Source organism: Malurus melanocephalus, unplaced genomic scaffold (assembly GCF_030028575.1).
Source record: "Malurus melanocephalus ecotype Western Australia unplaced genomic scaffold, MMel_1.1 scaffold_780, whole genome shotgun sequence".
NCBI lineage: Eukaryota > Metazoa > Chordata > Aves > Passeriformes > Maluridae > Malurus > Malurus melanocephalus.
The window spans coordinates 207,657-217,739 of NW_026624012.1; the positions used below are offsets into that span (position 1 = coordinate 207,657).

A 10,083-nucleotide genomic window follows, 5' to 3' on the forward strand; every position below is an offset into this window, starting at 1 on the left:
TGGGGGTCCTTTTTGGGGTGGGGAGGGTGTTCAAATTGAGGGGTCTTGGGGCTTGTAGAGCTGGAAAACCAGCAGGAAACTCCTTTTTTTTGGGAAGGGAGAGGGGAGATCCATGCCCACAGCGATTCTGGCAGTGGGAATTGCTCCCATGGAGGGGGAGGATCCCGGGAAGGCCGAGCAGACGGGGTTTGTGTGCTGTGTCCATGTGCCCGCGGCTGCCCCTCCCTGCCTGTGTGTCCCCACCAGGGATGTCCCGTCCAACTGCTCCTCTGTGTGTCCTGTGCTGGGAATTCCGTCTGGGCAGCTGGGAATGAGCTGGGAAAACCCAAATAAACCTTCCTGGGAGGGYGGGCAGCATTGCCCAGGGTGGGGTTTTTGGGATTGTTCTGTCGGTGCTGCGGTTCTGTCGGTGCTGCTCTTTAGGGGCGGTTCTGATGCTGCCCTTTGGGGTTTTCTCCTCGCTGACACCCCCTGGGTTTTCCCTTCCAGCTGAAGGAATTTGCCAACTTCGACTTTGACGTCTGGAGGAAGAAGTACATGCGCTGGATGAACCACAAGAAGTCTCGGGTGATGGATTTCTTCCGGCGCATCGACAAGGACCAGGACGGCAAAATCACCCGGCAGGAATTCATCGAYGGCATCCTGGCTTCCAGTGAGTCCCTGGGACCGGTCTGGAAAACCCATTTTTGCTTCTCCTGCAGCTCTGTCTCCCTGCTCACATCCTGGATTCCTTCTTTTTCCAGAATTCCCCACCACCAAGCTGGAGATGACGGCGGTGGCCGATATCTTTGACCGCGACGGTGACGGCTACATCGACTACTACGAGTTCGTGGCCGCCCTCCACCCCAACAAAGATGCCTACAGACCCACCACTGATGCTGACAAGATCGAGGATGAGGTGAAGCACCAAAAAAATGGGGTGCTCGGCATGGTTTGGGGTGGATCAAGCTGCAGGTTGGCAGCAGGGAAGAGARAAAATAGGTTAAAAGCGGATTTTGGTGATGCCGAGCCAAAATAATTGGTTGGAATTGAGGAGGAAAAAAGTTTGGGGTTGATTTATCGATTTGGTTTTGGGGGAGGGTTCCTGAAATGCCCATTCCTGACCTGTGCTGTTGGTGTGGTGGCAGGTCACCAGGCAAGTGGCGCAGTGCAAGTGTGCCAAGAGATTCCAGGTGGAGCAGATCGGCGAGAACAAGTACAGGGTAAGGCAGAGGGGATGGAATTCTGCCCAAATTCTGCTCCTCCTCCCCAGGGGATGGAATTCCCCCCAAATCCTGCCCAGGGGATGGAATTCTGCCCAAATCCTTCTCCTTTCCACACCCAGAGAGGGGGGATCACCCAGAGGATGGAATTCTGCCCAAATCGTGCTCCCCCTCCCCAGGGGATGGAATTCTACCCCACATCCTGTCCAGGGGATGGACTTCTGCCCAAATCCTGCCCAGGGGATGGAATTCTGCCCAAATCCTGCTCCCTTTCCACACTCAGAGAGGGGGAATCATCCAAGGAATGGAATTCTGTCCAAATCCTGCTCCTCTTCCCCATTCAGAGGATGGAATTCGCCCCAAATCCCGCTCCCCCTTCCCACCCAGGGAGGGGGGATCACCCAGGGGATGGAATTGCCCCAAAATCTTACCCAGGGGATAAAATTCTCCCCAAATCCTGCTCCTTCTCCCCACCCAGAGAGTGGGAATCACCCCGGGGTGCTCCACCAGGCGAAGAGGGACCCAGGGCGAGGCAGAGCCCTCCTCCCCTGGCACGGAGGTGGCCTGGCCATGTTTTCCCAGCTCAGTTCTCAGCCCCAGGGCGTTCCCTGAATCGGGAGAACATAAAAGTGTCCCTGTTCTGGGGCAGGCGGCGCGGGGGCCCCGTGAAACGCGGCATTGACRGGGCCGGAGCCGCCCTGGCCGTGCCCTCCTGGATGAGTGTGCCGCACGCCCGTGTTTTTCTTAGCTCGCTCCYGAAGAAGGGAGAATAATTTCCTGACAGAATCTCTTTGTAACGAGCTGCTGTTTATGTTTCAAACCCTCCACYGAGGCCAAGCCGGGGCAGAATTCCCGTTTTTCCTGTCCTTGCCAGGTTTGGGGCCGATCCCCCAAACTCCCAGAGCTTCTCCTTTCTCCCCCAAAACATCCCAAAGCCCCCGGATTTCTCCTTCCTACAGTTAACAGATTTCGTGATTATTGCACTGTTAATCCCATAAATGTTTTTTTCTTGTTTTTCTTTCCCCTCCTCTTCCTCTGGACTTTCCCCCCCTCTCCCCGTTCTCTCTCCCTCCATAGTTCTTCCTCGGCAATCAGGTACAGTTTGCCTCGTGGTGCTGTCTCTCTCTCTCTCACCTCTGGGATTATTTTATTTTTTTTTTAATAACCACCGTAGCTCTGTGTGTTGTGGTGCTGCTCTGTCCTGTGGTGCTGTGGGAGTTTGTGATTTGGGAGCGCTGCCTGGTGCAGGGGAGAGCCACCCCAAAAAAAAACAAAATTAAAAAAAAAAATGGGCAGAAAAAATGGGGAAAAATCGATGGGAAAAGCAGAATTTGGTGAAAAAATTGATGGAAAAAGCAGGATTTGGGCAAAGCAGAGAGGTTTTTCTCTCTGGGGGTGTTGCTGGTGGTGAATCCTGGCACTGGATGAGTTCTCCAAGGGGGGCACAGCCTGCACCAGGCTCTGGGTGGGTTTGGACCACAATCACCCTGGAATGGGAGCGCTCAGTGATCCCATAGGACAGCTGAACCTCATCCCTGCTGCACCCACCCTCCCCAAACCTGCATGTGTCCCCATGGTGGGGTGACCTGCCATGAGCATCAGGGCTGGAGCATCCCCTGGTGTCCTCACTGCTTCTCCCTGAATTACAAAAGCTTCYTTTCCACACTCAGTGATGGTGCCCGCCCCAAAAGATGCCCCAAAAGATGCCCAAAATGCAACAAACTCAGATGCTGGGAGTGGATGACTCCTGAGAGCTCTTGCTTTAGCTTAGGTGGTGATGACAGAAATGTTTTCAACAAAAAAAAATGGAAAATCATGAGAATTGACTCGGCCCTGGGGTTGGCTCTTGAAGGATACCTCGTGCAGAGCCTGGAGAGAGGGAAAAACTTCCCTGCTCCCTTCCTGACCWGCCCTGACCCACCCCAGTCACTTTGCCCTCTCTCTTTCCATTGAATTTCTCATTTTTTTGCACCTCCACTTGTGGAAAATGTTCCTGTTTGTGGTTTTTTTTCCCCCCACTTTTTTTAATCATTCTGGAGAGGGTCTTGCATCCAAAGCCAGTTTTCCTGGTGCTCTGGATGCAGAGCTGCCACATCCCAATGTCCCTCCCTGGCCTGGCAGGCACCCAGGGGTGTCCAGGAGATTTAGGGGAGCTTTAAAAAAAACCAACACACGGCTTCTGATCCTTCTTTTGCCACTGCAGGCATTTCTGATCACTAATGACCATCACTAATCAGCATTGCTGGGGATCCCTGCCTGGATTCCATCACCCTGAGCTCACCCCAAACRTCCTCATTGCCATTGCAGCAGGGGCTTCTTGGCTGGTGGGGGTCAAGCCTGAGGCTTGGGGGAACCCCTGGATTTCAGGAGAATTCCTGGATTTCAGGAAAATCTCTGGATTTCAGGAGAATCTCTGGATTTCAAGGGAATTCCTGGATTTCAGGARRATCTCTGGACTTCAAGAGAATTCCTGGTTTTCCAGGAGAATCCCAGGATTTCAGGCTTGGTGATGATCAGAGTGTTCTTGCTGGGCTTGTCYTGCTGAACGAGGSTCCTTCCTGCTYGGGCTGCACCMRGRRGGKYMRGGSMWTSSCMAMCYYYYCYTYCYKSMMMAAATTTTTTTYTWWAAARAGARMAMAAMWMYAMWWYTSKSKSWGRKAWMMCSCMCMMMMYSCMRAWWTTWWAAYMTYYWYKKYTCTCWAAARARAAAAAAACCTGAAAAATTAAAGGATTTGGGTTGGTTGCGTCATCTTCAAACCACACAAAACTCYGCGTGAGTGGTTTTACCTCGCACGAATTCTGCCTGGAGAAGCCTCAAAAATACAAAATAAGTGGATGAAATGGGTGCAGCCCAGTGGGGGAAGGAGCCCTGTGGCCCTGGCTGTTTCCCCCCTGTCTCTGACCCTGTCCCTTGGCCCCGCAGTTCGGCGACTCGCAGCAGCTGCGGCTGGTGCGGATCCTGCGCAGCACCGTCATGGTGCGCGTGGGCGGCGGCTGGATGGCCCTGGACGAGTTCCTGGTGAAGAACGACCCGTGCAGAGGTGAGGCAGCTCCTGGGCTGGCTGAGATGGGTGTCCCCCCACCCATTGAGAGGAGTTTGGGAGCTTTGCTGCACCCTGAGTGATGGGCGAGGGTCATTGTTCAAATTATCCAAATGGGCGAAAGTTGGAGGAAACAGATCCAAAGCAAACCAAGAAGTTCAAATCACAGGATTTGTGATGCTGCAGCAGTGTTTGGGTTTTATAGGAGGAGAAAAGGATGTTGGGGTTTCTTCCAGTGCCTCAAAATGAGCTTTTTTTCCCCTCTTTTTGGTGGCTGAGGTGGGTGTCCCCCCACCCACTGAGAGGGGTTTGGGAGCTTTGCTGCACCCTGAGTGGCCAGCTGGGGTTATTATTCAAATTATCCAAATGGGCGAAAGTTGGAGGAAACAGATCCAAAGCAAACCAAGAAGTTCAAATCACAGGGTTTGATGATGCTGCAGCAGTGTTTGGGTTTTGTAGGAGAAAAAAGGATGTTGGGGTTTCTTCCAGTTCCTCAAAATGAGCTTTTTTTCCCCCCTTTTTGCTGGCTGAGATGGGTGTCCCCCCACCCACTGAGGGGTTTGGGAGCTTTGCTGCACCCTGAGTGACCAGCGGGATAATTTGGATAATTTGTTCAAATTATCCAAATGGGCARRAGTTGGAGGAAACAGATCCAAAGCAAACCAAGAAGTTCAAATCACAGGATTTGGTGATGCTGCAGCAAACCTGGCAGTATTTGGGTTTTGTAGGAGGAGAGGAGGATGTTGGGGTTTCTTCCAGTTCCTCAAAATGAGCTTTTTTCCCCCTTTTTTGCCTTTGAGAAGGGAGGTGTGGCCCTTCTTCTTCAGCCTGGATTGCCATGGGCCAGATTTGAGCTGTGGGAAAGGCTGCATTTAGACATCATTGTCTGTGGGTCTGTCCAGAGCTGGACTGAAGTTTTGGGTTGGGATTTTGAGCTTTCAATGTGTTGCAAAGTGTTGCCTCAAGTGTGTCCCAGTTCCATATTAAAGCAGGAAAATCTGACAGCAAGAAATTCCCAGATGAAGGGAGTGTGAGGAACAGACAGAAGGGAGGAACCACCTCGATTTTTAGGGTTTTTAGGGCTGTGTTTGGCCAGACATTTGGAAGGGACAGCTGGGCTGAGAAAGAGTTGGGGTCCCCTCCTCCCCAAATCCTCAAGTTTTGACCGAGGAGCTGGACAGGAACCACAACCAGGGCACAGAGCAGGATTAGCCGGGGGCTGGAAGGACTGAATCGAGTTTTGGAGAATTCCCCACGCTCCCCTGGCTCTCTGGGCTCTCTGGGGTGTTAACTGCTTCGGCTGTGTCTTGTTCAAGCTGCCGCATTCCGCGCTCCGGCTGTCCGACGGCTCTTGCTGAAAGCAGCATGATTTACCTGGGGGCTTTTCCTCCTCCTCCTCCTCCTGTGCCCTTCACATCGAGGTTCTTTCTGTCCCTTGGTTATCTCAGTGTGGCGCTTCCCTCCTGCAGTTGCTTTCTTGGCTTTCCTCTCCGGAATGGCTCCGGTGTCCCGTAAGGCTCGGTGTGCATGTCCTCGTCCCTCTGCTCGAGCACCCCTGAGCATGAAACACTCGGGAGCAGCTGGAGCCCACAGCCCTTCAAACCCYTGCTTGGTTGCCCCTTGCTTGTGGAAGGGAGACCCTCCAGCTCTTTGAGGCGTTTTGGGGTGAAAATTTTGGAAAAGTTGGTTTTCGACGGCTGGTGGGAAAAGTTGGGGAAGTTGGTTTTCTCTCCTCTCTCCCCCCAAAAATGTGGGGAGAGATGGCCAGAGCTGTGGGAGAGCAGAATTTTTCTTAAAATCTCGCCCAGAATCTCTCAGAATCTCTCCAAGAATTTGTCAGAATCTCCCTCAGAATATTCCTCCGAATTTTCCTCAGAATCTCCCAGAATTTCCCTCAGAATTTCCCTCAGACTCTCCCTCAGAATCTTCCTCAGAATCTCCCTCAGGGTCTCTCCCAGAATTTCTCCCAGAATTTCCCTCAGAATCTCCTCAGAATCCCTCAGAATTTCCCTCAGAATTTCCCTCAGAATTTCTCCCAGAATCTCCCTCAGAATGTCTCAGAATTTCCCTCAGAATCTCTCCCAGAATCCCTCAGAATCCCTCAAAATTTTCCTCATAATTTCTCCCAGAATTTCCCTCAGAATTTCTCCCAGAGTTTCCCTCAGAATCTCCCTCAGAATCTCAACAATCCCAACCCTCCAAAGCTGCTTTTGCTCTTTTTAAACCACATAAAGCCGCCGTTGGCCGCTGTGGTGACCCGGTGGGCCYGAGGGCCCCCATGATGCTTTTGAAGCTTTTCCACAGGGGAAGGACAAAGYACCCAGCGCAAATTCCCAGCTCTGGGACAGCTTTGAACGGGGCAATTCCCCAAAGAGCTGACCCGTGACAGGAAGAGGTTTCAAGGCAGAGCAGAAACAGGGCGGCCTCRCTGCCTTCATGGGGAAATACCCGAGGGAGAAGCTGCTCCCAACCCCACTGAGGATTTTAAGTCCCTCCAAACCTGATTTTTCCCGTCTTTTCTCCCTTCCCAGCTCGAGGACGGACCAACCTGGAGCTGCGGGAGAAGTTCATCCTGCCWGAGGGAGCCTCGCAAGGGATGACCCCGTTCCGCTCGCGGGGCCGCCGCTCCAAGCCCTCATCCCGGGCGGCCTCCCCGACCCGCTCCAGCTCCAGCGCCAGCCAGAGCAACCACAGCTGCGCCTCCATGCCGTCATCTCCGGCCACTCCGGCCAGCGGAGCCAAGGTGGGGGTCAGCGGGGCGGCTTTCCCTTTCCCTTTCCCTTTCCCTTTCCCTTTCCCTTTCCCTTTCCCTTTCCCTTTCCCTTTCCCTTTCCCTTTCCCTTTCCCTTTCCCTTTCCCTTTCCCTTTCCCTTTCCCTTTCCCTTTCCCTTTCCCTTTCCCTTCCCCTTCCCCTTCCCCTTCCCCTTCCCTTCCAAAACTGATGGTGTCCAAAGCCTGGAGAGATGAGCTGTAGGGAGGAGGAAGGTTGGGGTTTAGGGGCGTGATGGGGTCTCTAGGAGGTGATCCCTGTGGGATATGGGGTGGGATGGGTTTCAGCCCGGACTCGGATCCCGGTGACCCCACAAAAGGGTTCCAGCGCTCTCCATGTGGCCGAAGGCTCCCTGTGCCCAAGGTAGTGGTGTCAGGAAAAAGCCATCACCCCTCATCTCCTTMCCCACCTCCACATCATTATTTCATCGCCTTTTGGGTTTTTTCTGTTTATTTTAATTTATATAATTCCCGTTTGGTTCTCGCTCCGTTTTAGTGCCGTTCCCCCCGTTTCTGGATGCTCCTCCATTTCTCTTCTTTTATTTTTTCTACTCATTCCACCTCTCCCCCCTCCCCACCCCTTTCCTTTGGATTTTCCATTTCACAGACTCCACACCACTTCTCCCGATGTTATGACAAACCCTGGTTGATAAACAGTAAAGCGGTCACCCCTCTGAGGGGATTCGATTATTCCGACCTCCAGCTCCCGAGCGCCGAGGTAGAGTATGGTCTGCCAGCCCCAGGGCACCGCTGGCAGCCCCGAGTGCCCCTGGCACCGAGTCCTCCYGCTGCCCTGCCTGCTCCTAACGCTTCCCCCGGGCTAGAGCAGCGCTTGTAGCACCGCTAACGCTCCGGCTGCCGGCGTTTTTCACGCGTCTCCAACTCGGATTGAGATCAAAATATCAGCACGATGCTTTCTGATTCACCGTCACCCCCTTGCAAGCAGCATTCATCCTCTTGTGCTTTTAAAAAAAAACCACGGGTTTTCCGAGCTTTAACAGCTACGTTTGGCTTCCCAAAAAATTGAAACCCAGCAGCCGAGTTGAGACTTGAAAATCAGCKGCAGCGCATGCGCCGTAAGCACAGCGCCCCGGTTTGTGTTTGAAGCGCGTCTGGTGTGTCCAACCGCCGCCTGGATGCTCCCAGGAGGATGAATTCGGGCTCAAACTTTGGTTTCCCTAAAGTTTTCAGCCTCCCTGTGGATTTTTCCTGCCCTTGGGATGGGTGATGAGAAGCGCCGSGTAGGTCCCGGTGAGGTAACTGTGCCCTGCTCGGTGGTGCTTCCGTGTGCAAAAAGGATTAATTGGATTCATCAGGAGGTCGGGAGCGCTTCCCCAATCACCCTAAATCGATGCTTGCTGCCTGTTATGAAATAGGATCAAGGATGAGAGTGGAAATATCTCTGGTGATGACAGCGCTGCCTCGAAAATCGCGTGTTAATGGATTTTAATTCCCTCAGCCRCCCCTCTGCCCCTGCAGCTCCAGTTTCATCGCTTCCCAACGTTCCTGAGTTTCCCAAAAATCCCAGAATCGCAGGGGATGGAGGAAAACCCCTCCAGCTGTCGCTTTAAAGCTCTGTGGGAAATGCCCTCTGGTACCCTCGTGCATCTCTCCAGGGATGCAGCCGAGCTGGGGCCACCCCTGCAGCACCCCAAAAACCSCCAGGGATGGGGGACACCACGGACTTTCCTACATCACTGCCCCAAACCCGGAGCTTTGGAGGGCGGATGGAAACTGGAGCTGCCTTTTCCAGCTGGATCCAGGTTGGCACCTCCTCCTGGTGCCCGTTGTGCTGCTTCACCCCACACCAGCTGCACTTCCAACATCTCAAAGGTCGGGGACGGTGCCGTTTCAGGGMGCAGCCGGAGCTGGCTCGCTGGGATTTGTGTCCCTGTCCATCCCTTTTCCAATTTGGCCACCTTTTGGGGCACTGGGAGAGGTGTGGACACACCAAGGGTGTCCCTCCACCTCTCCCCACAATGSGTTGTGCTTCTCAAGATCCCAAGTTGGGACTTGACTTTCCAAAACACTCCTAAGCTGCTTGGATGCCAAAATCCCTTTTTTTTTCCATATTTCACGTTCCCTCTGTGGAAGTTCCAAGCCCAGCTGATGCTGTCTCCCAACAGCTTTGCTCAGATTTTCTTTTTTCCCCCAAATTCCCATCCATCAGCCTGCAGCTCACAAACCTCCATCACCCTCCAAATTTCCAAGATTTGGGTTTTTCCCTCCATGAGCTGCTGCTGAAACGGCACCTTCCATCCTCCCTGACCATTAAGATGGAAATTCCTTAAAACGCCAAATTTTTTCGCTGAGGATCCAATCTGGGCCACGCCCTCGGCCCGTCACGGTGCAGGTGACAGCGGGAGGTGACAGCCAGAGGTGACAGCTGTCCCCATGTGTCCTTCCCCCCAGGTGACCCCCTCGGCGGGCAGCAAGCTGAAGCGACCCACCTTCCACTCGAGCCGGACCTCRCTGGCCGGGGACACCAGTAACAGCTCCTCTCCCGCCTCCACAGGTGCCAAAACTGCTCGGGCAGGTAAGATRGAAAATCTGGCAYTATTGRTGCCTAAAAYRGGGAATATTTTGGGGTGGTGGCACRGAGGAGCTGCTGAAATTGGAAGGAGTAATCCCGATGTTGAAGCTTCGGGGTTCTGAGTTTCAGGGGAAAGAGCTGCACCAGGGACAAGGATTTTGGTGTTAATTCAAGGATGGGAAAGAGAAATAAACCCTCTCAAGGGGGTGTGGGTTGCCTCRCAGATCCCAAAAATCAGCCAGCYGTCCCATGAGCCRTGGCAGGRATGGGGATTTTGGTGTTAATTCAGGGATGGGGGAGAAAATTAACCCTCTGAAGGGGATGTGGGCTCACCTTRCTGATCCCAAAAAGGCAGCCAGATGGGGGTGGCGATTTTGCMMWTAATTCGGGAATGGGGGAGAGAAGTGACCCCTCCTGCTCACAGCTGTATGGGATCACCTSACAGATCCCAAAAAAGCCGCCAGGCAGGGTTGACAGGGATAACAATTTTGGTGTTAATTCGGAGCTGAGGGAGAGAAACAACTCCTGCTCACAGTTC

The 10,083-nt window shown here is 53.4% G+C and overlaps 1 protein-coding gene across 1 annotated transcript in view; it reads left to right on the forward strand.

Annotated features, from left to right (window-relative positions):
- LOC130584847 (microtubule-actin cross-linking factor 1-like) overlaps positions 1-10,034 on the forward strand; it is a 161,953-nt gene extending 151,919 nt beyond the window's left edge. Inside the window, exons 84-92 of the mRNA XM_057385079.1 lie at positions 490-652; positions 744-898; positions 1,128-1,202; positions 2,280-2,297; positions 4,126-4,243; positions 6,775-6,986; positions 7,620-7,730; positions 9,425-9,548; positions 9,991-10,034. Of these exons, the coding sequence (XP_057241062.1) occupies positions 490-652; positions 744-898; positions 1,128-1,202; positions 2,280-2,297; positions 4,126-4,243; positions 6,775-6,986; positions 7,620-7,730; positions 9,425-9,548; positions 9,991-10,019 (1,005 nt within the window). The 3' untranslated portion in view covers positions 10,020-10,034. The remainder of the gene's footprint in view (positions 1-489; positions 653-743; positions 899-1,127; positions 1,203-2,279; positions 2,298-4,125; positions 4,244-6,774; positions 6,987-7,619; positions 7,731-9,424; positions 9,549-9,990) is intronic.
- The last annotated feature ends 49 nt before the right edge of the window (positions 10,035-10,083 follow it).